Source organism: Lampetra planeri, chromosome 19 (genome assembly GCF_965212315.1).
Source record: "Lampetra planeri chromosome 19, kcLamPlan1.2.h2, whole genome shotgun sequence".
Classification (NCBI taxonomy): Eukaryota; Metazoa; Chordata; class Hyperoartia; order Petromyzontiformes; family Petromyzontidae; genus Lampetra; species Lampetra planeri.
The window spans coordinates 10,325,089-10,351,887 of record NC_136125.1 but is presented as its reverse complement, the minus strand read 5'-3'; the positions used below and the strand labels follow the sequence as shown (position 1 = coordinate 10,351,887).

General features: G+C 45.7%; 1 protein-coding gene across 2 annotated transcripts in view; it reads left to right on the top strand.

Moving 5' to 3' along the window:
• The first annotated feature begins 646 nt into the window (after positions 1 to 646).
• LOC144724094 (E3 ubiquitin-protein ligase SH3RF1-like) overlaps positions 647 to 26,799 on the top strand; it is a 108,339-nt gene continuing 82,186 nt past the window's right edge. The window contains exon 1 of one of the 2 annotated variants that reach the window (XM_078602967.1): positions 647 to 2,549. In XM_078602967.1, the coding sequence (XP_078459093.1) occupies positions 2,133 to 2,549 (417 nt within the window). In that variant the 5' untranslated portion in view covers positions 647 to 2,132. The remainder of the gene's footprint in view (positions 2,550 to 26,799) is intronic. The other variant, XM_078602966.1, reaches the window with a different exon arrangement.

Here is a 26,799-nt window from a genome sequence, read left to right as displayed (position 1 = left end):
AGGTAACCCCCCCGGGGTGACTTTTCAAAAAAATCTCATGAGAGAACCATAGTTGTAGGTAAGGGGCATATGCGGTAAACCAGAAAAGCCACCAACCTCGAGCCACCCACCAACCTCGATCCACCCACCCACCTCGATCCACCCACCCACCTCGATCCACCCACCCACCTCGATCCACCCACCCACCTCGATCCACCCACCCACCTCGATCCACCCACCCACCTCGATCCACCCACCCACCTCGATCCACCCACCCACCTCGATCCACCCACCCACCTCGATCCACCCACCCACCTCGATCCACACACCAAACTCAATCCACCCACCAAACTCAATCCACCCACCCACCTCAATCCACTCACCCACCTCAATCCACCCACCAAACTCAATCCACCCACCCACCTCAATCCACCCACCTCAATCCCACCACCAAACTCAATCCACCCACCTCAATCCACCCACCTCAATCCACCCACCAAACTCAATCCACCCACCTCAATCCACCCACCAGACTCAATCCACCCACCCACCTCAATCCACCCACCTCAATCCCACCACTAAACTCAATCCACCCACCAACCTCAATCCACCCACCAAACTCAATCCACCCACCCACCTCAATCCCACCACCTCAATCCACCCACCTCAATCCACCCATCTCAATCCCACCACCAGAGAGCCCTACCCCACCACCACCAATACAGTAAGTCCGTGTTCAAAACCCAGCCTCCCACGGAGGCCACCCACCCATCATCAACACGCCCCCGTGCGGGCGGAGAAAGCCACGGGCAGCCAGCCAGCCGGAGGAAGGGGGATCGGCCTTACGGCTCATGGAGGAGGAGGAGGTTGTGGAGAGCGGCGTTCTGCGCTCGTCCGTCGTGGAGTAGAGAAGCAAACCCCGTGGCTTCCGGACACGCCGTGTAGAGAAGAATAAATAAAAAGCCGTCACGTCTCCTCCCGCTCCACTTCTCAACGCCGCCACCACCACCACCAAACCAACCAAACCCCGCTCCCTCCTCCTCCACCACCCCCATTGTCTACGTTCTACACACTCCGATCAGCCGCGGCGAGCAGGGAGAGAAGAATTATCAACCATCACCACCATCATCATCACCATCATCGCCGTCGTCTTCCTCCTCCGGCTCCGGCTCGTCAGCTGTGCTGTGCAGTCGCCATGCAGCCGAGGCTACGCACGTCCTGAAGCTCGTATCTATTGATGGTCGCCGTCTCTTCTACTGCTGCTGCTACTGCCGGAAGATTAACGAGGTTTGGTAACCGGCGACGCTTAAGCGGCTCCCGGCACAACTTTGTCTCGTTTATTCACTTGATTTTGTTGTTGTCGACGATTGTTGTTTTAAACGAGGAGAGGCTTACCAGAGGAATTCTCTCGCTGTGCCGCGGCTGTGCCCGTCGTTTAAAGCCGTTCGGTGTCGCAGAACTCTTTGAATCGACGACCGAAGTAGCAGGCCGAGTAACAGATTGCATGTTGATACAAAAAAGGAAATTGATGTAACAATTGGCGACAATTGAACCCCCCCACCAAATGTATGTAGGAATTGTCGCGAGGATAGTTTCAATTCCGATTCGTATGCCGTCGCCGTGAAGAATAAGAAGAACGTCACTTCATTGTAACACATTCTACATCAACAACAGTGTTGCCACCAACAGAGCTGATCGTTGTTTGTGCCCTCCTCCCCCCCACCTCGAACTGCGCCTTGTTGTCTCTCGTGCCGTCTTCTCAATTCGTCTCCTGGAGATTCTGGGTAGGAGGAGGAGGGGGCCTTTGTGCATTTGAGTTGGCCGGAGAGAATGGCTCTGACATTGAGGTGGCGTTCCTCAACCACCCTACTCCTCCTCGCCCCCTCCACGGCTGCGATTCGAGCTGATCGGGTTTAGTTGTGTAGACAGATTTTGCCCTCCACACACGGCAGAGGAAGAGGAGGAGGCCCCTTTTGTCGTCGTCGAAGCGATGGGTGAACGAGCGATTCCATGAGTCAGGGGGTGGACAAAAGAAAGGCGAAGATCGTCATGGACGAAGTTGACCTCTCCGTGACATTTGCCGTCGTGGCACGAGAAGGACAATAAGCGAATTCTCAGCCAAATATTCACAGGTCGCCCACGAAAGCGCAGCCATGGACGAGTCATCTCTGCTGGACCTTCTGGAGTGCCCAGTGTGTCTGGAGCGACTCGACTCCACGGCCAAGGTGCTGCCTTGTCAACACACCTTCTGCAAGCGGTGCCTGCAGAGCATCGTCTCGTCCCGGCAGGGTGAGCTTCGGTGTCCAGAGTGTCGGACCCTGGTGCGCTCCGCCGTCGACGACCTTCCCTCCAACATCCTCCTGCTTCGTCTCCTCGATGGGATCACGCGTGGAGGTCACGGCCCCCACATCTCGCCGGGTCAGCCCGGAGTTGCTGCTGTGGTGCCGGCCAGGGTGAACAGGGCAGCCCGTTTGGCAGCAGCAGCCATGGTGGCAGGAACACCGTCTTCCAGCAATGGGGCTTTGCCGGCCCAGACCCTCAGCAGAAGTGCCGCCTCTGCTGCCAACAAGGTGAGCCGGAGTTGAGCCGTGCGTGTCACTACCGTATGCGTCGTCGTCTTCCTGTGTTGTGTTGACTCGATCTTAAGTCGGTCAACCCATTAACGGCCAAGGATCGGTCGCTTCGAAACCACCCGCCTGTCCGCGAGCCTTCGACACTTCACGTGGCCTCGAGGTGCACCTAGCCAGGCACCCGCCAAATGGTGGAAAAGGGCGATTTGTTGTGTGTGTATGCATGCATTGTATTGTTGATTGCAGACTGTACCCATGGTGTGTTTATCATCTGTGAATGATCGCCAACACGTGTGTGTCCCTAGTGCCTTCCGCCTTTTTAAATCCATGTTAATACTGTAACGGCTGTTGACCCTGAAGTTTTCCACTGAATTTACCGTCTATTCCAACCATTCCCATTATATATTTAACGTAGAAAACATCTGATAACGGCTCGTTTAACACAGACAACCATGACTGAGTTAAGCAGACCATGATGATGATGCTCTACAAGGTCTGGCAAGCTCAAATTTGGCACACATTTCGTGAAACAAATACAAATTTGAAGCAAAATTTTAATTTGGGCTCCGAAAAAGTGTGCTGAGTTTGATTGAATTGCTTTAACTATTGTGATAAACATTTTCAAATATCCATAATCCTTGAACCAAGGAATTTGTCTCCAGTGCAGTGTGACACTAAAAAGCTGATTGACTGCATACGAAACTTGCTATTGGTTACGATTAATGAATACTGTTACATATGACTATCGTCTTAGCACACTGGCCCAAGCAAGTAGAACTATTCACCCAGTAATGTCATCAACCTCTCAACATCCCTCCACTAAACTTAATGATACTGCACTGCCAGAGGAGTTCCTCTGCCCAAAACCCAAACACTTTTTCCTCCCAAAAAATACACAAACCAAGCTCAAAATGCTCCACCAGCCAACCCCCCTTAATATTGTCCAGTGCTTAAATGGTGTCAATCTTTCATGTTTGAACAATAATGTACGACGTTCAATGAGTGTACGGCAGATATCCCCAGAGCCTGTGAGTACATGCTGTGAAATGTATACTGTGGGGAAGAACTTGTGGGGACACGAGTTTGATTCCTGGTCAGTGGGGAGTGGTATCTGATGTAGTCCAGTTCCCACTCCTTTAACCAACAATGACAAATAAGGTCAACCATGGGCAAATAACCCCCAATGACTGGCACGGCATGGTGGAGATCTACATCTCACATTGGATGGACAAAGGATTGAACACTTATTACATATTCTGTGATACAAATAAATGTTGATTAGTGCTACGAGGTGCGAAATGTGCTTTATGACTGCCTATATTTGGGCACGTCTGACCCAATGGCCATATTTAATTGGCGGTGAAGCGTAGCATGAAAATTTGTGCGATTTAATTATCGCATATACCGGCATGGGACAGACTAGTGTATTAAGGTGATGCATCCAGGATTACATTTAAACATAAGGTATTCAGCGCACAGTAATTGTGTTTGCGATTTCAATATACAATATACAGTCTGCTGCATCATCAGCGGCATGCACTATATTGGTGTATTGGGAGCTTTTCCATTAAGACTGGTGGAAATAATTATGTGCAAGCATGATGGTGTTTTTTCAGAGATTAACCCAAACCAAAGTCCGATTATTCCAACGTGTCAGCTCAGATTTTCCTGACTGCCCAAGTCAAATGTGGCTAATCAAATTAATGCAACTTCCAGGATTCACTGTCTTATCTTGAAATTAACTCAAATGGCCACACCTAACACTGCACCATCACAGCTGGAACCTCCAACATATACAAGTGGCACTTTACTGCCACTTGTGTTTCACAATCCTGATGTCCTTTCAATATCAGGATGTAGGAACAATTACAATTACTGTGCCTCTTCTAGTTTAATTAACAATTTAACACGTAAAGGGCGTTTTGTTAATCTCGCAATAATCTGCTGCAAATGATACATTTCACAGCGTGATATATTTGACGATATGCACTTCTCATTATGAGCCCATTGCGTGTGCTCTGGGAAGTTATTATCTCGGTTATGTAATTTGAAAGAAGATTTTATTCCAGTTAAGTTGTTTGGTTCAACATGCGGCATCAATGGCAAAGCCGTTTGCTTGAGTGGCTGGTGATGTAATCAGAAGTGCCGATTGCTGCCCGCATAATGGCTCCATACGAACAAGCTCTCTCTGCAGGTCATTAGACTGGCATGTGGCATGTCTAATTCTGCCAGCAGCAACACTCGGCTTGAAAAGAAGCATTCATGAAAATTAAAGGGTGCTGTGAACAGCTAGGCTTTGTAATGGACTCATGAAACCTGCTGTGTGACGTGGCAAGATCGTGTGTGACGTCACGCGCAGACTGCCACGCTGAGTTTTCTGGTGGAGATTGAATGTATGACACCAGAGACTTAAGCCCATTCAATGTTTTTGAGTTTTAAGTGTCAGGTTTAAATGTTGCTGAGTGTATAATATGAGCCTTCCCAATAGCCTGGATTAGTTTATTTGCTCTACACAAGCTAACATAAGCCGTTTGTGTTCTGTTTGATTAAAATTGGGGTCTGCCAACTTCAGAATCTGTATGAATACTGGAGGAATCCAATGCGCTTTAGGTATCTTTTTCACAGATGTCCAGTAGAGTTATTTTTTTACAAGTTGTTAACGAATACATCATTGTAAAACAACTCAATTTTGCTGTGGAACATTAATTGTGCATTGGTATCCTCGCGATGTCAATAAATATGTGAACGAAGGGGAGAAGTTACGAGTGAAATAAGAATGCATTTCACGTGGTTAATTGTTGCCTTTGGTTTACATTGACCTGAATACAATGAGAATTGTGGGGAGATCCTGTTACCTGTGCGCCATGGTGCAAATCGTGCATAGTATGCTGTCATCTGTGGTGAAATCAGAAATTCTAAGGGGGACGCAACACCATTTGAATGAACCATATTGAACACATTGGTTTGAAAATACAGTATTTAAAAAAAAAATGTACAGCACTTGTAATAATTCATGTCAATTATATATCATGAATTATTGTTTTTTTCACACAAATATTACAATATAGATTGGAATTCTGCTTTAAGCTCAAACCAGTTACTTAAATAAAAAAAGATATCACCCAAATATTTTAAAAGAAAAACATGAAAGTTGCATGCTACATGTTATTCCCCTCGCGTGTAAGGACAGAACAAAACTTGTTCGTACAGAACATGCATTGCTTTATCTTGGAAAAAGTCCAACTGACATTGATACACAACGATGTTTGATATGATAAAGGTAAGTCCTTGTGTGAATACATGCATATTGTGTGTCATAATTATATGCCACGTTGCCTACATGTTCAGGAGCAGATATAGTCGTCAAGCATTGATGCCAAGGATATTTTCTTGGCCAAAAGATAACAGATATTTTTCATCTACCTATGTTCATTTGAGTCAATGCTCTTAAATTGCTATATCTATTTCAATCAACTACTGAAGCAGGCAGTAATGGCTACAGCAGTTGCATTAATCATTTTGAATGGCTTCATAGATTCTGCATCTTTAATATTCAACAGACATGTAAACAATTTACTCCCTCCACCAGCAGCTTCATGATTTGCAGTTTTTGTCTTGTAATTTACCGCCTCTTACATTATTTAAATTTCATTCTGTCATATTTGTATGGTTTAATTTGATACTTAAGAATTTGAGTAACAAGAGTCATTTTTGCATTCGTTGCAAATGATCACACGCACAATTCAACACGTGTGTTGTGAGTGTCTGAATCAATTTTATTTGATGAATCAATGTGTCGTTACACACCTGGTATTCATATAAGCATGCTGGGATGACGAGTGTTCATATAATATAGAGTCGTGCGAGTTTGAGGCCTTCACACAGTGGTAGCTGGATCATTTCTTCTGCTGTTGAAGCAATGCGAGCCAAAATGAGAATGCAGGTAAAGATTACTGAGTAGTGAATGGCAGTGGCCCTTATTTGGTGGGCCATGATCCCTTGGTAAGTCGGTGTGACTGTGGGTACCGAGTGACATAATGATGCACATTTTCCCCCTTTGTCAGTTAATGTAGAAGTGGGTGTCTTTAACAATGTAGAACATGACAGAGAAGAGCACTGAGCAAGCTTTATGGATAAAAACATTAACGGTTTTTGCAGATTCCCAGAATTTTCTTTTTAAAAAGACACTTAAGTTGAAAAGGTAGCTGGCTTCAAGGCCAATGCACCCCTCGTGTTTTCAGACTAACACCCTGACAACGATGTTTTTCGCTCGCAGGCTAACGTCAGCCTGCTGGTGTAAAACTGTCACACCTGTAGAATCACCTGGCAGCCTATCAAGTAGGGGGGAGGAGTGATTAAATACCACACCGCCCCCCTCTTGGGGCAATTCAGTGATGCACCTTTGTTCAGGTTGTGCTTCGATTAAATAATTGGTTATTTTTTTGGTGAATGTATTAGCCCCTAAAAGCTGCAGGGACCCTCATGATGAACCCATCACAACGTAAAACGAAATTAAAATGTTCATCTCTGTCAATCCACTGTTTGCCGGAAGGCCTCCCCCATACCATGTCGAACGTAGGGTTTGTTTGGCCATATTTAACCACGCTTGTCACTTGTCAGCATGTGTTGGTGATAGGGAGATATGAGAATTCGGATACAACACACGTAGGAATCTACAAAAACAAGTTCTTATTCACATGATTTGAAGCATGTATTGCGAGCATAGTTCATGCGGGGGAGATAAAAACCAACCAGAGTACCACGAAGCTTTAATTTTCAATTGCCCGGTCTCATGCGTGCATTGGTAGGGAGATTAGCGCAGCATCTTGCAATGCGACAAAGATTGATAACGACTGCTGGTTCCGCAGCATGGAGTGACTGCTAACAGGCCCTTCATTCAGAGGCCAGTAGAGTGCAAGAAGGGTTTGAAATCATTAAGGCTGGAAAAAACGAGCCCTCTGAAATGTCTAAGCTGGCACCAGATAATTGGCACTCGCAGGGAGGTATATCGTGCTGCGGGATTATGTTTTTCAAATACCACGAGCTTTTAATTCCCTTTTATTGTACTGCTGCATTCCTAAACTCTGCACGCACCACACACCTTAGTCCAATGGCATTTGGGTGCGATGCCAAGAATTTGCACTTGGTGTGCCCGTGCCGGGGCGCTGGATATTTATACCCACATCGCAGCGCGGCTCGAAGTGTGTGGTTTTTGCCACCTGAAGCAAAGTGGTGAGCGAACAAATGAAAAACGCAACTCCTTAATGAGTGTGATTCGCAGTGCGTGCGTGCGTGCGTGAGTCTCGCTGCCAGCAGGCACATGGGTGCGTGAGCAAGAAAGCATTCACTTCTGGCAGCGAAGTCTGCTGCCAGGGGTGCACGGTCGGCCTGGAATGCCGCTGCAAACTGGTTTTGGAGAGCGACTTCCCTCTTCAGTCCTCCAGGGGTATCGTTGTGGCTGGGATAATTGCAATTGAGCTGTTAATCCTCGTTCGTCATGCCACATGCCTGCATTGAATGCATCCTACTTTCCAATTACATTTAATTCTGTAAGGAGTTCTCATCGGTAAAAAAGAATTCCCTCCATTTCCCTATCATGTCGTATTTACCGTCGCTCTGAGTCGGCAATAGCTGACCCCAGGCCTTGAGGGATAACCTCATGACACCGTTGCATGTCACCCAACCGTTTCATTCGCAAATGTGAAACGCGGTTGCTCGCATTGCGAACTATTGCTTCGTATAGTGTGCAACAAATCCAGTGCTGTGAGCGAGATGCTTATTTCACGTATGTCTACGTGCTGATTATTTGCATGGAAGTAAGCCTTTAATTTTCACACAAAGGATTCCATTTGATAGCACGGTGCACTGCAGTATTTGCAATTCCAGCCCGCTGCCAAGTCTGCTGCGTATGTGTTTGAAGCCCATCGTCTGGCGAGGCGATGCATGCTGTGCAGAAAAGAAACAAGTAACCATTTTGGAAGAGGAAATGCAGAGCCATTGCTGAATACAAGCATTTGTTACAGAGGTCGCCCTGAGTTCGTTTCCCAGAAACAGATAACATTGATGGCGAGTGATATCTGAACCGGTCCTGCCTGTGGCTTCCAATCACTGACCTCCATTGACCAGCATGGTGAAGTATGGTCAAACAATCTACATGACTGCCACTGCATTGAGTGGCCTTCATCCAACGTTGGCTGGATAACATGGGCTTAAGAAACTCCTTCCTTTTGCTTGATAGTGGAGTGGCAGAGCCTGCAAAAGGATGTGGTGTTGCCTGTGGTCACAGGTCACTTAACCTATTCACCCTCCTCCTGCCGGCGCTTTCAAGGTATTCTGAGTCGTGCACAGCTCGGTCAATTACTATGCTTTTGTTATTTTGCGAGCGTCTGCGGTGGTGTTTTAACCCGTAACCAGCACCCGTGTCTCGGATTTTTCGGGCATGTTGTTTCATTCAAACAATCGCCAGGTTTGTTATTTGCGCTGTCTCTTGACGGGGAAAATACGGCTGACGTTTTTAATAAACAGGAATGTAATGCGGTTCGGGTTTCTATCGTTTTCAAATGCAACCACATCTCAAGATACTTTACAAAACAGTGGGTTATGCGTCACAGGGGAGAGAAAGGAGGCATACCGGTATATACCTGTTAAGCATGGGTGACCTCCATGCACAATAAACGAGTGTAGTTGGAATTGTGAGCAGTATAAGGGACATTATAGAAAACGCCATTGTTCTGTACTACTCCCCGCTCTACCTTCAACCCACACTGACCAGCATGGTGAAGTATGGCAAAACAACCCTCAGCCTGCACAGCATGGCAAGGATCTCTTCCAGAAATGCATTGACATGCGGGGCTATATATGGTACAGTTTTCTCTCATTTTATATGGTAGATGCGTTCCAAAAAAAGGGCACACTCCGCAAAATCGCATAAAACGAATCCAGTCGCCCAACCCCCACAATGCACCGCACCAGACAGCTACCTGTCAAGTAGCGCATAGGGTACAGAACCAATGTCCGATGTCTGACCACATAGCCGCATATTAGTCAACTGCGTATAATAGCAAATTTTGTGTAGAAATAGGTAAGCCGCATATCCGTGTAATTGCACCAACCAAAGCCGCATAAAGCGAGGGGAAACCTGTACATTTTTTCTGTGTAAACAAGGCAATCGTAAACAGCAATGATTCATCACAGCAGACACGGAGCCAATGTCCAATCATTTTAACATTACGCAGCACAGTACTGTATACATGTGTCTGTTGTTCGACTGATTTAATTAAAAATGCGGTGATGTTTTCAAATGTCGTGTTTGTAAGGCCACTGCCAATGTAATCCGTTCAAATTTCGTTTGAGACAGTTGCTGATTTTGGATAGGCACCAATAGTTCACCATAGACCAATCCCCACGGTAAGGCGTAAGGAAGAGTTTTATTTTTTACGAGGCCACTTTTTTTTTTGCCGTCGTCTTGCGTATAATTTCTAGTGACAGCTGGGGGCGAGCATGTCACGAATTGTCTTACCTGCACCGTGAAAGCCCGAGCAACTTTGTTGAACAGTTTTACTTGTTACATCGTGTACGGATGTGTAAAAGAGGTCGGGGGAGCATCATTGCAGCGATCATAGAGGGCACGTACTCGGCCTGTTTAACTTTAGGCCCAACTCGTGGAATGAATTATGAGACTGGACAAAGGCCGTACATTACAGTACAGAACGTAATGGCGTACGTGACCACAAGAGCATTTTGATGATCCTCCACAGATACGTAAGAACATGTTGGGAGCGGATGTAACGATACGCACAGGTTAGAACAGGTACATGCAATCTTAAAATCCAATAACTGTTACGTTGTTGAGTTTCAAAAACAAAGAACCTCAACTGAAATGCGGTGAAGACGTTTGGTTATAGCTGTTACTGGTGACCAGGGATGTAATGCACATTCCGCTGCTGTGAAAACACTTATTGTATAAAGCCTGCACAGTGCTGTACTTGTAAAAATATTTACACAGCATTATCGCTTGAAGAATTTCAAATGAGCTTTATCAATGAGCTTTGCCTCGCTGGACAAAGCTGCACAGAGCTCAGTGGAGCGGAAAGCTCGTGATTATGAAACGATGAGTCTTAATCCCAGCCGTGGTAAACTGGGCTCCCATCATCTGTCAGTGGCAGATACATTGAGCCCCACCACCTCGTGTATACTGTGGCACTGGGGTTGCGAAGTCAACAGAGGCTGTGCTGTACTCTATTATGGGTATGCCTGTGTCCGCAGTGTGAATGTTAAATTTTCCACCGTTGGCTTAGTGGCCTCTCTCCACAGGCAGTGCTGCCCAACGCTTGAAAGGACAAGGGAGAAACTTTGACCTTCTACAAAGCAAGGCATATCGTTAGGTGCGCATGTGTGATGTTCAAGCGAAGAGGCTTCACCTTGAAAATTATAATGGTGCCTTCGGGGAAAAGAACTGTTGAGAAGACCAAACTGTATCTCTATTTCTTCTCAAATTGCAGTGTTTGAACTGTAGTTTCTCTCTGCCAAATAACATTTGGCTACTCGGCGTACTTGTTTGGGTTTACTACCTCTGAGATCAAAACAAAAACAGGATCTACCACGAGACAAAGAGTGTCAAAATAATGCAGGAGAGAACGAACCACATGTAAATGCGTTGTCTTGAATACGAAGAATATTATTACACAACTGACAAAGAACCAGGACTTTTAATTCCCATGGAAGACTTGCATGATTCGCAGGATGGCTACCTCAAAAAGGGGACGTCCTGGAAAAAGCAGGACAGGTGGCGGCCCCGAATGCTTTGCACATCTGTTGAAACGGAGGTCAGTCGGAGGGCAGCCACGCTTTGCTGCTGTATATTTCATTGCCAAGCTCGAGACCGTCGGCTGTCATTAGCAGTGTTTCAAAAATAGCTGAGCGGAGGGTGTCCCCAGTACCACCGGCCTACCACCGTGGCGACGTGGGCACATGGCACCACCATCAAGGGGCGTGGAGAGGCATCGTTGAGTTGCCGTTGTGTGAGGATTTACAAGAAAAATCGTGCATTCGCGTGCATTACATATAACACTTTCTGACGTGTCTGTCCTCGGAAATGTTGACTGTACTGCAATGAGCAATATTGAAACCGATGGGTCAACCGTGTATGCATATTTGAAAATGCGCATAATGATTTGGGCACTGGTTTGTGTCTCCATATTTTGGGCAGCCCTTTGGTCGGAATGAAAATATTTAGGCTGGAGGAATACGATGAGCAATGAAGCTCTTTTTCACATATGCCTAGTAGGGGCAGATCAGCAGTTTGACTGGTTTTCAATCGGCAATGCAGATTTATTCTAAAGTTGCGTTTCGCATTGGATCATAACTAGTTTTATTTTGACCCCATGCAATGTGCAGACAGATGGATGGACAAAGCTGGTGCATTAGCACCTCTAACCTTGATTGGAGAGCATTAAAGAAACAAACACTTTGCCCATGTGTGCCAGCCGTCTGTTATCTACAACGTAATATTTTTCTATTTTCATTTTTTTGCGTTTCTTTAATCTTCTCAAGCGTGCTTTGGTTTTTTTGTAGACATTGCAAAGCATTCCTGGGGATCTCAGAGGGATGTTGTACAGTGCTCGTGTTGAACGTAATTTTGCTGGATGAATCGTGTGTAAGACCCACTGAGCTGTCAGACTGTGCTTTGGCTGGCCTGTTGATGGGCTCCAATAAAACTGTCTCAATGTTTGACTTGATGAGCCGTCCAGAGGTCCTATACAACACCTCTCTACCTGTCTATTTACTCAAGAACATGCACACTAATTTACATCGTGGAAGTGAATGTACGTCTTAATCGTTAAAGATCACCATTACTACACAGTAATAGCGTTTAAGGAGAACTCTTGTAAACGTCACAGGATATCGATCAAATAATCGACGGTGATGATGATGTCTACAGTATAGCCCTGTCAATCTGCCGCCGGATGAAGTCATCTCCACGCCGTGTCAGCCGTGGGGTTTGTTTGACCATACTTCACCACGCTGGTCAGTGCGGGTTGGTGGAAGTGGGGGCCCCAAAACCTGCTTACGCAATCGATGTTGGCCATGGATGGGAATGGAACACAGGTGGTGGGGTGGCACCAGCTCATGAGCCATTGCCTCGGTGCATCTATTTAAATGTAAGGAAATAATAAAACGGGGATGCCAGGGCGTGAGGACAGCTGGGATCATTACCTGATGCTGCCAGTGTGATGCCTGTAAGTCAGTCCTCCCGGCCATGCTTACAGCCATGTTGAGAATCCCATCATTAAGATGCTGCACTGTAGCACACACAGAGTGTTTGTAAGCTCTTTTACGGCGGAGCCTGCATACCTCTCGCTGTGAAAGGTCCACGTTTATTTGCGTCTGTTTGGTCGATTTCTGTGCATTTTCTTCCTTGAGCATTGGCGCAGCAGTTCGCGCGTTTTGTGCAACGAACCGTGCGACCTCCGCTCGATTTCCATTCATGGCGAACACTTCAGCGGTGCGCAGTGACCAGCTTGGTGAAGTATGGCCATACAAATTTTTTTTTTTACCTACGTGACTTTACCGAAACAACCTAAGAGTATGAATCCTTGCAGTCACGAAAGCTTCAAATCTAGAATTCATACAAAAACCCCATGGATGAGACAGCATGGAGTGGCATTCATGCCGGAGTTGATTGACAATTTATTTTAAACCATCAACGTTACTGTATATGATTTGGTATTGTTAGGATGTACAGGGCATGCTGGAATAAGCACATCATCTAGAAGGGCATGCAAGTAATGAATGGGAAAAATGCCTTAATGTTTTGTTTTACGCAAATCCATCTGTAGGTTGTATAACGAGCACAGAATTACAGGTTTTACCTTAATGTAAAAAAATCTGCTCAACAGGCTGGCATGTCAACATCTGTATATTCAATTTAGATATTCACATTAGCATGCAAGCGTTGACATAGGCACTGACTGGTGTGGCAATACAAGCAACATGCCGCTTTCTAAGCCATGTAAATTAATGCGATCGGAAAAACCACATGCTCAAGTTGTCCAAACACTGCTTTGTAATAAAACGGTTTCTGTGCACATATCTAAACTCTCTATACCTGTGATTATCAGCAATTCCTTTGAAATGTAAAAAAAACACACATACACATTTCTGGGAAACTTCTGTCTGAAGTTCCAGCACATGTGTGATAAAATGACTTTTGTGACCTATGCTTTTTTTACACAGACACATGCCTGGAATACGCACAAAAGCTGTCTTGTTAGAAATACCATAACTTATTATTTGTCTTCAAATCTGGCTTGTGCACATCTATTAAGGTTTGCAGATTGTTTTTTCTCACAAACAATAGCGTACCTTCTACACGTTATGAACAAACTTGGATGTAACAACGTGTATTGTATGTGGAAATAGACTGCTGTATCACACAAGTACAGCATACACCATTCATTGGTATGTGCTTTACGTATATAGGTGTGTTTCTTTGCTTGCAAGGGGAGGCGGTAGCGTAGTGGTGATACTCTGCGCAACAAACCTGTTCATAGCCAACATGAGTGACTGTGTCTCCCCTTGGTTCAGACAAATGAGTACCTGATGTATTGTATTAAACATCAGCACTGGTGTGACAGGAGGTCGGGCATAGTGCTGGCTAGCCACCCCCTCGTGTGCCGTGCCGGCCTTAATAGGTGCTCGATAACAGTACACGGGGGATTTGACCATTTGTGCTTGCTCTCACAGAGCCTCGTGGGTGAGATACTGACGTGATAACTAGTATTTCCGTACGCCTTTTGGCGTCATCTGGTCCAACACCAATGGAGACTAGGATCTAAGAAAAGCTGTCTCGGGTGGGGACCAATCAACTTCAAGGACAGTGCATATCATTATCATCATCAGAGTTGTTTCTTTTTGTTTGCATTTTGACTGCTTGTGTTGTGGTTATTGCAAACATGATGCCTTGTATAAAGGTGTCAGTTTTTGTACCAGTTGAAAGGGTAAAAATCTATTACTATAACTAGTATTTTTTTTAATTGTGTGCCGAAACACTCTGCTCCAAAACAAGAAGCAATAAACACGGGCGGCAGTGCCAGCCAGCGACACGGACTGTGTTCTATTTCTGTGCTTCAGGCTGACGGGAAAGGAGCCTCTTTTTATTCCTGTTACCAACAATACGTGGGGGAAGCGTCACGACATGAACATTACGAGCGCAAAACGCGGTGATGCCCTCCCCTCGCTTCTGTTGTCACAAACCTTGCAACACGATTCATGGTGGAAAGTGTCCGGGATCAGATTCTCAGCCGCTCCACTGCGCGATGTATTAATCGCCGCATTTTACACCCAACAGGCGTTCTTGCCGCCATGGTGTAAATGGTCAGCAGACTGGACTTGCCATCCAGAGGTCACCGGTTCCATCTTCTGTCATGGAAATTGAAACAAAGGGTGATTTTTTTGTTGTTGTTATTTAATCCTCCCCCACCACCATGTCCATCCAGCTGTACAAATGGGGTTAATTGCAGTTAGTCGATCGGTAGGTTGCATATGGTGAGGTAAAGTGTGGGTAATCCCACCTCTTCCACGATGTCTAGCCAGCATGGGAGAATAGCCACCAAAAAAATACCTTAAAAATGTCAGCCCTTCCGCCAGCAGTGCTGTGAAGCCAGCGATTTCAGGGTTGCACCTATATCCTTCCTCCCCCCAGCCCCCCATTGAAATATTAATCACAAGACTGTTCTGACGATGAATAATTCCAGGTTATTTTGGATGAGATTATTTGGCACTCTGCTGCTCTGTTTTCACCGCTGCACTGCGCCACGTAGTGTCGTTTGGGCAGGTAATGCCCCCACGTCAGCTCTTGTGCGATTTAATCATATTGGAGTAAATTAAGAGCGCATGCACGGTACATTTATTGTTTTTGTTGTTGTTGCGTCGAGGTCTTAAAACGTATCTCCGTGCACCTCGGCGGCAGCTCGCATTTAATTGGATCGCGGAAGACTTTGTTGACCAAAAAATAATAACGCTCACGGTTTTTGTTATTAATTTTGCAAGCGCACCACAGTCTTTGAAAACGAAATCCCGCGTCTTTGGCTCGCTCCTGCTCTCTCTGGGCAGAAACAAATGAATTAAATGTCTCTCTCAGTAGGGGAGAAGCGTGCGCATTTCGTCCAATCCCCGCTGCCCGAATCATCCTTAATTGGAATGCGGGTCTCGGGGCTTCCCTCCGTCCCCCAACCAACCACCACAAGACAATGCAGCCGTTTTACATCCTGGCGGCGTCGGCTGCTGCTGCTGGTGATGACGGGAGCGATCGCTGGTGCCGAGACGAGACACGAACGAGACGTCGTGAGCGCTGATGGCACGGCGGAGGAGTGCGGAGGGAGAGCCTCACACCACCCACCCCTCCTGTCGTGTCATCGGTCTCTGTGCAAGCCTGACGCCGGGTTTTTTGTTGTTGTTGTGGCGCTCTCGCAACGAGGAGCCCTCACAGCCGGGGCCGCCTTCCACGTCGTCGTTAGCCAAGCCTGCACGTCTGTCGGCACTTAGAATTCACGTGTGCGTTCAGTTCGTGCGTTGGGGTGCTTTTTGTTAATTTGCAGCCGGTTATTAGTATATAGATCAAACGGCTGTGCGTTTTAGATCTAAATTTAGATGTTGTGTTTTAACGCCCCTGGTGTCTGCTGTGTTTATTTTACTGTGTTTAATGTTACACTGTCCATCTGTTCGGTTTATTTTTATTTTATTTCACCAGAGCATAGACTGGACTGTAGTGCATTGTGCATCTATGTGTAAAGGAGGAAATAGTTTAACGTCTTAAGAAAATTATTTAGCAGTGTACTTTGTATATTTAATGTCTGCATATCACCAAACTTGTGTGTTTTTTTTGTATGAAGTCAATCCGAAATTCGATGTCAGTATTAAATGAGTAGTCTAAAAAAAGCCACCCTCTGCGCTTGGGCAGCATGTGCCCATTGCAGCTATAACCGCGTGCATAATCACGAACACACGGTTCAAAATGTCTGCATGGCCCTTCCATAATTACCCATCGAATTCCGACCCAACTCTCTTCTTGCTGGTTTTATTCCGAGTCCCGTTCCGTTGCTGACCCCCTCTCAAACCTAAAGTGATCCTGACGCCGTAATCCTTCCCAGAGCGCCTCGGTAATCCGAACCCCCACCGATTGTTACGGAGGAAACCCACGAGGGGGGGGGGGGTCTTCTTAAAATATCGCACATGGGAAACGAGGTTGGGGTGGAGAGAGCCAAGCCAATTTCAGATTATTTTTTTTGCTTTGCTCATAGGATTTAGGCCAGCATAGCAACGCATCCAAATCAATTAATCCATCCTGTACCTGACAAGCAATCCGTTTCCAATTACAAAACGATTCTTTGGGGCTTGTGGGTTTTTTTTAGCTCCGTGACAATGGTGGTGGTGGGGGGAGGGCGGGAATTAAAGTGACCGGAACAAAAAATTACGTGGCAGGTGTTCGGCCACGTTTCATCCACGGCCGGAGAAACCTCGTGGGGAAGCGTCAAGGGTGGAATGGAAGGATGAATGGGCGAAGGAAAAAGTGAAACATTTCCTTTGCCTGAAGATTGATGGGGTCTCCTAGGTAGTGTCCGTATGCCATCATGCTATTGGAGCACTTAATAAAAAAGATTTCCACGAATCCATGTGGTCACCCCAAATTTCTACACTTGTGCAATTTTGACCCCCCCCCCCTGCCAGGACGAATAACCCCACATCGTGTCCAATGTTCTCACCCCCTTCAGTATCTGCGTATCGGGCTTCCCCCCCCCACCACCACCATAGTTGAGGGAGTTGCCAAGAGAGCTCTGAACCCATACAATATTAACGCCTTCTGAAGTACCTTGTCACCCCTGAAAAGCAGCAGAAGCATATATTATGACCTATTACACACTGCGTGTTTATAAAAACAAAAAGGCCCCGCCCGGCGAGGTCCCTTTAACATTTGATATGATGCTGCATTGTGTAATGCCACACAGTTGACCGTGTAATTTAGAAAGATGCCGCACGGTATTGGCTGCTTGTTGAGGTTTTGTGGTGGCGCGTGGGTTTTATTTTACACGACCCTACGTATTTCCATTAAGTGCCCAGCATCGCCTTGTAATTATGCCTTATACAGCTCTAGTGTGGAATCCATTTGTTAGAGAAATGTGTTCCTCCCATGTGGTTCGGCCATCTTGAAACAAAATGGGTTCTTCACAAGAAACCATAACGCACATACACAGTGCAACACGTACTATTCATAATATCCTGTCAAAGTGATTCTCTTACTCAAATGAACATTGAGGTCGTGCTTGTCACGTGCAGATGGTGATAATTCCACATTCCTATGGCGGGGGCGAGTCTCTCCATACTACAACTGCTGTTGATTTCCCCGTGAAGTGATTCTACTAATTTTATCGATGGTGGAAGGATGATGTTGGCTGGACCGACCCCCAACCAGGATTTGAACCCGTGACCTGATTGCGAGCCGCTCGCTCCACCTCTGAGCCACCAGGCCAGTTATTATAGACAGTACAGAACTACTATAAACTTGATTTGGAGCTTTCGTGGCTGCAGAAATTACTCTTTGTTTCTTTCGATAAAGTCACGTAAGAGTAGTACTGTATTATACTTTATACATACTATGGACAAATTATAGTGTAGATGTTTTTGTTCAAAGTAAAATTTGACTAAACGCTCCGTAACAAGCGTTATTGTGTAAGAAAGGCGATGCATTTCATGGAATATGTGGGTCAAGTTACTGCCGCACAGACAGGAATGTGTCTAGGTCTCCTGCAGTCACATGGAATGTGTCTCTGTTGTGGGTATAGGCAGGCTGGTTGGGATGCATCGGTGAGAAGAAAAGAAAAGGAATAATTCATTATACGCGAGTCTTTTTCCCACGTGGGTTTGGATGATGGCACAGTGATGACTATTACTCAGAAACCGTTTGGGCGATGCATTCACATCGCATCATCAATACGGTGGTTAGGTGGAAGTGTGCCTCCCACTGTACGCACTCGGCGAAGGATTATTCAATGCTCGGGGTTGTTTTTTTACCATTGTGCATTTAGTATGGGTGTAACGATGCGTTGATACATCGATTCTTCTTGCTCACGATACATGTATGGAATCGTGTTTAACAACCAATGGGGTTTGTTCCTCCCCCACCGTCTATGTTGCAGCTACTGTAATGGAACACATTACATTTTATGATAGTACAGTATAGTGTTGCCAGAGGTGCATGAGAGCAAATAACACATTCCTGCGGAGGGAGCTGGTAGGAACGTTGGGTTGCTCGGTCAATGGCCAGGGTCAACGGCGGCGTGGTGTATTCCGCAAATATGGCCGACTGTGAGGGCGGGCACAAGCCGGCGTGAGTAGGTTAAACGTTGAGTTTTATAAGGGCACCGCCTCCCCACCCAGCCTCCCCACCCAGCCCCCCCACCCAGCCCCACCCTCCCCACCCAGCCCCTCCCCACTCACCCCTCCCTGCACGACGGGCACAATAATCCCCTGTGGGCTGGTATAACCAGGAGGTTCCTACCAGTAACAGCTCAATACTATATATACAGTGCTGTAATGGGCAATTATTAAGTCAACGGTTCTTCTTCTGAGTGATATCTGCTTTGCAGAAGGATCGTTGTGCGTTATATTTCATTATATTGTATGCCGTATACATATTTATCTTAGTGACTGTTATTGACGAATTTCCTGCAATTGTGTCTATATAATTGGTTGTTTGACCCTTCCAACCACTAGAAGCTGCTGCACTCACCACTATAGTATAAAAAACACACGTAGAATTGTGGTTCGGAATCATAGAAATTGAGTGAATTGTGAGATGCACAGGGGGTTGGGAAGGGTTTTTCCCCGTTTGGCAAGTGTAGTTAACCGAATATTTTCAGTTTCTTATGCAACACTTGGTTGAATTGGCAATGAATCTGGTGGCTCCACTTGACAGTTGTGATGTGGAAAGTTGGTCGAATGACTGAACATCACTTTTCTGTACAAACGCTCATTGCAAAGTTTGCCCATAACTTGGCCGCATGGATGGCATCCGTGACTTAGCTAAAGATCACAATGTAAAGATTGTTCTCTCCTGATGGACAATAAATGATTAAAATGCATTAGACTTGGATAATATAAAACGCATTTTGCGGTGCAATGCGTTTTCCAGACGGATACTAGTTTTACAAATTTCCCGTGGTGCTAATGCGCTCATTATTAAAGCGCAAATTAATCATGCGTTGATTAATATGCATTAATGAGACTTTGTTAGATGCATGAATGCACTAAGAAGTGGCAGTCTTGTACAGTAGAGTGCGCATGTAAGTCTAATTCTACGTGTTTTCTGCACTGTAATCTTAGCGCTATGCTTTAAAGGCATTTTACAGGTCAATGAAAATCTGCAGAACCGTTACACTGTACGGTAAATCTCCGCTAATCGTGTTATTGTGGGGAGATGTTATTTGGGGATTCTTTCATCCGTGATGCGCTGCGATAAAAAAACTTCTACTCCTCTGTGATTAACTTCTCTGTGGAAAATTGCGGAGGAGACGCTTTTTGTTTTTTTTAGCCGCACGAGTCTTGGATACGTTTTCGCGGACTGCGTTGGTGCCGCACATTTTTGGGATTAATGGACAAGAACAGTGCGGATTACAGGGGTTCTTCTGTGTTTGCAAATAACGGCAGAACTTCTCATATCCACGGGGTGCGTGGAGATGAGCATTGCCTGTCCCATTATCCACAACATTGGCTGCAAATATACTCCACCTATCCGCAAAACAAAATTGCACGCGATTATGGGAAATTAGTTTTTTCCAATGAACTCCACTTATCTGAAAATATTTACAAATAATAGGAATTCATGACAATTTCCTGAAGCGCCATGCCACGGAAAATGAGCTGGTTGAGATGCACGGATAATATTATGAATTTGCCATGCACCTTCCACTTATCTATGAAACAGTTATGGACAATGGGAATCTGTTTTGCAAAACGGGGTGGGATAAACCTCTGATAATTGTGAATAATGGGAAGAATTGGGGCACGGATGATAAGAGTTAAGTTCCCACGGATAATAGGTGTCATGGATAATATGGTTGCGGATAAGAGGAGTCTTATTAACTGAAACCTTGGAAAAATGCTTTCTATCAATGCCATAATTTGTAAATCCACATCAGTTTAAATGTCATTATTTTTGTATTATTATTTTCTTAACGTCATTGCTTTTCCCCGTTGCTTGCGAGTGTTTCCGTTGATTTCTATTGCTTCTCCCGATGCCGTGTGTGTGTGTGCCCCCGCATGTTCGTTGTGTGACACCCAGCGTGATTTAGGGGGGTCTCTCACAAAACTGTCGGGGTTGGGTTGTTTCGTTTGGCGCACGCCATGTGTTTGTGTTGCCAGGACAGAAACGCAACACAGACTCGGGGCCCGTACACACGTCCCAGACACCCCCACAGGACACGCGGCAGACAACACTCATCCCCCAACCCCAAAACCTTTCCTTGGGAGTGTCTGTGGGAAGGGCGGTGAGCCAGACGGCGAGCAACGGAGACAGTCGTAGCAGGAATGCGGCTGGCTGGGTACACAAAAGAAAAGCTCACGTGCGGCACAATTGGCTGATTAAATCTTGCACAAGCATCTTAGGATGTAATGTGAGCGCTGGTATGAATAAGGCACTCGTGAATAAGGTTTAGGGAGCGTGAGGCCTTATTTGTCTCGCCCCATAGATGCATCTTTCATGGATTTAAATTTGTTGCCTTCGGCAAATTTTTAATCATTTTATGAAAAGAGCAATTCTGTTGGTGTAAATATTTATGGTAAGGCAAGACGCAAATATGATACATGCTATGTTTTGGAACAGATAATTCGTAAATAAACACATTTAAAATGAATGAATGTTATTATGTACATTTCTAACCTCAGCTTCAGTTTATATTTTAGAAACACGATTTGCCTATGCTGTACAAAGCATCTTTGGACATATGTGAAAACTACTGGACATCTGTGAAAACCAGTTTTATAGCTCATTGGATCCCTCCAGTATAAATACATTATGATTCGGATGATTCTTAATCTATGAATAATAATGATTTACAGCTCTTTGTTAATCCACTTCTGGATGAAGGCCTGCCCATAGCTTGTCAGGTCATGGGGGTTATTTGACCATACTTCACCATGCTGGATAGTGCAGCTCATCGGGGGAGTAGGGGGGGCAGGACTATGTCTAATATCACTCGCTGCCAGTATTAGCCATGGCCAGGAATCAAACTCAGCCAGCCGGGTTTATAGTGCAGCGCACCAATAACTACTTCCCTGCCAACTCCACCCCATTCCTATTCATACTTGTTTAAAACTATTCCTTAGGCCGCCTTTATTACGACAATACTGCGTTCCACTCGTGCAACACGAGACTAAACTGTGAAATTAAACGAGCCGTGTGGGTGTAACGTGATTCTTCTTTTTGATGATTAAGTGATGAAACTGATGTCACCCTTGTGGGATTTGGGCAGTGGCCCTTGGTTTAACTTAGTCATCTGCATACCTCTGTGCGTCTGTTTGAAAGAATCCAAGGGTAAGAGGTTGCTATTGTAGGTTTGTATCGCGATCACCTAGACCACGGTGACAGGTTTTGTGCAACTGCGCCTAGCCGTGAGAACCCCCGGGCTGTTTTGCCCAAAACCAACCTCATTTGAGCGCGGGCAAACGGCGATGCTGAACAATTGCGGACCGGTTGAGGCATTGGGCTGTGCAAAACGGAGCTGACAGAGCAAATGATACGCTGTTGGCACGGCGCGCAAGCCACCGCACAGCCAGCGTGTCGGTTTTGCACGCTGCCTCTGTGAGCGTGTCATGCGATGTCGTGGCACGTCGTGAGGTTCCACCCAATCGTAACATGGTGAGGTCCCGTGAACACTGCTGTGGATCGTTAGGATTCGCACGGTTCTGTTAATCTCTGTAGCACGGCACGCTGGGATTATTCTAGGATGAGTGGTTTGGTGGTTGTTGTTGTTGTTTGTACGTTGATGTCCCCCTCGTGTTATTGAACGCAGCAGGCACAAGGTTCTTTTTTTTTTCTGAGGAATCCTAAGAAGGGCAGTTCCACAATTTCGTACGTGTGTTTTAGACACGTCGAAGATGTGGGTAACCACGAGTAAAATCGTGAAGAGGCTTTTTAACGTTGGAATCGTATATATATCAATCGATTAAGACCGCAATTCAGATAGTGTTCATAATGAGTCCACCTTTCTCAGAGGGAGAAATTCTCAAAGTACCGCCAACTGTGTCGAACGTGCTCGGACGATTTGGCGAATTGGGAAACCATATGCTGGAGGTTGGTGCATGAAGTGTCGTGCGTGTGTCAACCCATTGACTTATTTAATCAATTAGTCAGAGTTGCTTAAATCATATATAATTACCTTCAACATTACTCCCCCAAATGTATTATGATGATCATTGGGAAATCTTTAGTGAAGTTGCCCAATGTGTAGAACTGCTCAGAAATATGATTTAAGTGTCGTTAGAGCTTAAAAGCGGGGCACATTTATCTTGCTTGTCTTGCTATGCACGTATGTTGAACTTGCAGAGAGAATATTGTAAAATTGTATGAAGTTAATATTACAAATATCGAGTGCAGAGAGCAGATATTCTTAAGCTGTACTTAAATAAGAGAGTCCTCTTTTTTTAATCGTTTTAAGAACGTCATAGAACGGGCACAAATTAATCTGCTGTTGTGCCCATTGTAATTTTAGAGTTGAAGCAAAGCATACAATTGGTCATTACAGTACATACCGTGACATGCAACATTGCTTTGGAGCTACGGTGTATTACAAGCGCAATGCTCGCAAGTGAGGCATTAATATTTAACTGCTTCTTAAAGGATTCATTTCTCAATCCCGGTGAATGCGTTCGTCGTGAATTTCGGCGGGCGTGCGATACGGCGGTTGTTTCTCTTGGCTTTGGGGAAATGTGAGCCCTTGAAGTGCATTACCTTCGGGGGGGGGGTGGCGTCTAATTGTGCTGTAATTCAAAGCGCGCGCACACACAGACGCGAGCGGCATCTGAAAATGTGCCGCACTGCAAGTGGTGGTCGCTGCCCCCCCCCCCTCCTATAAAGGCTTTTGGAAATGTTTGTTTTGCCTTGGCCTCCAGTAGGCTTACCAAATCGCCCGCGCCTCTCGCAAAAGCATCTTGGGATATAATGTGAGCATTGGTTTAAATAAGGCACTCGTGAGTAAGGTATAGGGTGAGGCCTTTTATGATTTTTGTCTCGCCCCATAGATGCATTTTTAATGGATTTCAATTTGTTACCGTCAGCAAATTTTTGGTCATATTTTATGAAAAGAGCAATTCTGTCGTAAAAATGTATGGGAGTAGGATGTCAAGCAAGACGCAAATATGATACATGCTATGTTTTGGAACAGAGAATTTGTAAATAAACACATTTAATATGAATGAATGTAAATCTGTACATTTCTAACCTCAGCTTGAGTTTATATTTTATAAACACGATTTGCCTCTATTGTACAGAGCATCTTTGGACATATGTGAAAACTACTGGACATCTGTGAAAAAGAAATGTATAGCTCATTGGATTCTTCCAGTATAAATACATTCTGATTCGGGTGATTTTTTTGTAAATGTTTGTTGTGCCTTGGCCGCCGTTAGGCGCTCACCAAATCGCCCGGCCCGTTCCATAACCTTGGGACAAGTTCATGCTGTGCAGCCAATGTTGCTTTCTGTCCCTTAAACACAGCACTGTAGAACTCCTCTTATCCGCAACCCTATTTACCCGCAGTGTCTATTATTCGCTGGAGCTGTAGGATCTGTAAACGCTCCTATTATCCATGGTTATCAATGGTTCTTCTCATCCTGCACTGTTTGAGTGGCTTCATATTATAAGATGATCCGGAAAAAATGTTCCCCCACGGATAAGCGAATACAATTATCAGCTCGTGCCGCATGACAGTGATTTTCATGGCGGATAAAAGGAGTTAAAATTACATTGGAAAATTTACTACGCACGTAATAATGGGTTTGCATATTGTAAATGCTATTGAATTGAGTTTTAGTATTTTGCAAATATTATATGCACACTGTGAACCTCTACTTTTTATGCTTGATGTTTTAGATAACGTGAAAGAATAAGCGACTCTATTTTGATGTTAGTATTACGGACTTGGCTCCAATTGATTGCTTTTGTTGCTGAGCCTGCGACAGCAGTGTTTTGAAGCACTGTGTGCCAATGAAATGGGCCTATAAAAGTACAGTAATTATGCATGAACCTCTCAAAGCCATTACCAGAAAGCCTAATTCAACTGGTGAGAGATTAATGGGTTATGCATTGAAAATTCAACTGTTTTGATTATCATAATTATTCCATATTCTATCTCAATTGCTGAATACCACCGCCACAAATAACAAATGTCGCCAGCCCTGTGTGAGCTTCTTAGGATCGCAGACTTTCCAGCACATGCCGCAGATCCTGATCCCGTGATATGGCTCTGACCTTTGCACTCTCTAAAGTGACCTGGCCACTCCATTACCACGCACTGAGTCAGCCTTGTTGGCAGCTCTTTGAGCTGTTTCAGTGGAAGTATAAAGGCAGGGGCTCTTTCCGAGATGATTTATCTGATTCGCAGAGATTTTTGCTGTACGTTTCTCTCCTATTGGTACCCCAACTGGCCGGGTAAAGCTGACTTTGCCCTGCGATTTCTCGCTCACGCCAATCACTCTGGAGTAAGGGCCCTCCACTCGAGTGAGCTCTAGGGACAGCTTCTCCGGAGGGTATTTGGCTTCCTTCTCCATGCTCGCCAGACGCGTGGGAAAAGGTGGGAATAAACTCACAACTTACCCTGCCACGTCGCAACCTGTCAATCGAATCGCTGTGAATGTGCCCATTTTAAGCTGCTGGCTGGACGGAGGTGGAAGGATTTAAGGAACTCGTGCCTTTTGGTGCAAATGTCATTCCCGGGAGATGAAATCGAACCGGCGACCTTCTGGATTGATATTCCAGTGTGCTTATAATTGCTGCACCATGGCAGCATTGCTCGCTGGCCGGGTAAGGATCGCAAATGCACTTCCATCAGCCACTGACCTCTGCCAACCCCTGCCGCTCACCCCAGGCCATCGGTTTGATCACTCGGAGGAAAGCCTTTGCTGATTGGCTTCTGTGCTAATTAGCGTTAAAGGAAGGCTAGCAACAAGTTCCCTGGAATCCACACACACACTATTTGTTCACTGCAGGGAGGCGCTTAGGGGGGAATTATTTACCAGCCTACGTTATTTATAACTCCGCTGCAACCATTGCAAAGTTGCAATGGTTGCTGCTAAGTACCGTGTGGTAATAAAAATACTGCTTTTGAGAATACAAAAAAAAATCTCAATGTTCAACTCCCCAAATCTAGAAATGCACAGAACCAAGGTACGCGACGACTAAACCACCAGCTTAACCACGTGACAATCGAGCTGCCTAGTTGTGATCTGGAACACAGGGGAACGAGGAGAAAGAAACTGGAATGAAAGTATAGAAGAATAGACGGAGACCGAAAAGCAGAAGGAAATCGGAAGAGCGAACGAAATTGGCAGCTTAAACTGTCGCTCGAGCGTCCTTTAACACAGTACGTGGCGTGAATTAGTTGGCCTCTTGTGCCCTGCACAGCAGCGGCATTCAAGGCGGGGAAAGGGAGGCTGTCGCTACAGCTGTTGTTTGGCCCTCGTTTGATCCGAGCGAAGTGACACTTTGACGGCAGCATCAGGCGTGGATCCAGGAGGGGCACAAAGGGAGTACGGGGCCCCACAGGCGAAATGTGGGAAGATGTTTGCGGGAGCACGACCGACCCCCATGAGGTGATGTGCACTTTAATGCCTGTTCCCCCCCCCCCCGCGTTCGACCCCCATGGGACCGCATCTCTCTCTCTCTCGGGAGATGCTGGGAATGCAGGCGGGAGGGCTGTAACGTTACGAGGATCTTGGAAAATCCCGAAGGTGTCCTTCCCAAATTGAAACGCCGGGATGCGGGTCCCTAAAATAACACGCTTCCAGAAACCCTACCCTTGGCTCGTTGTGTTATTACTGAGTTGGGAAAAGACAAAAAGGCACAGCTCTTGCAAGTGCCTGCTCATGCCACTTGCAGCAGAAGGGTCTCCACTCGAGGAGAGCTCCTCGTGATTACATTGTCACGTACTATATTCTATGTTGGCCAGATGTCTTGGAAGAAGTTGAAGTACCCACGCTT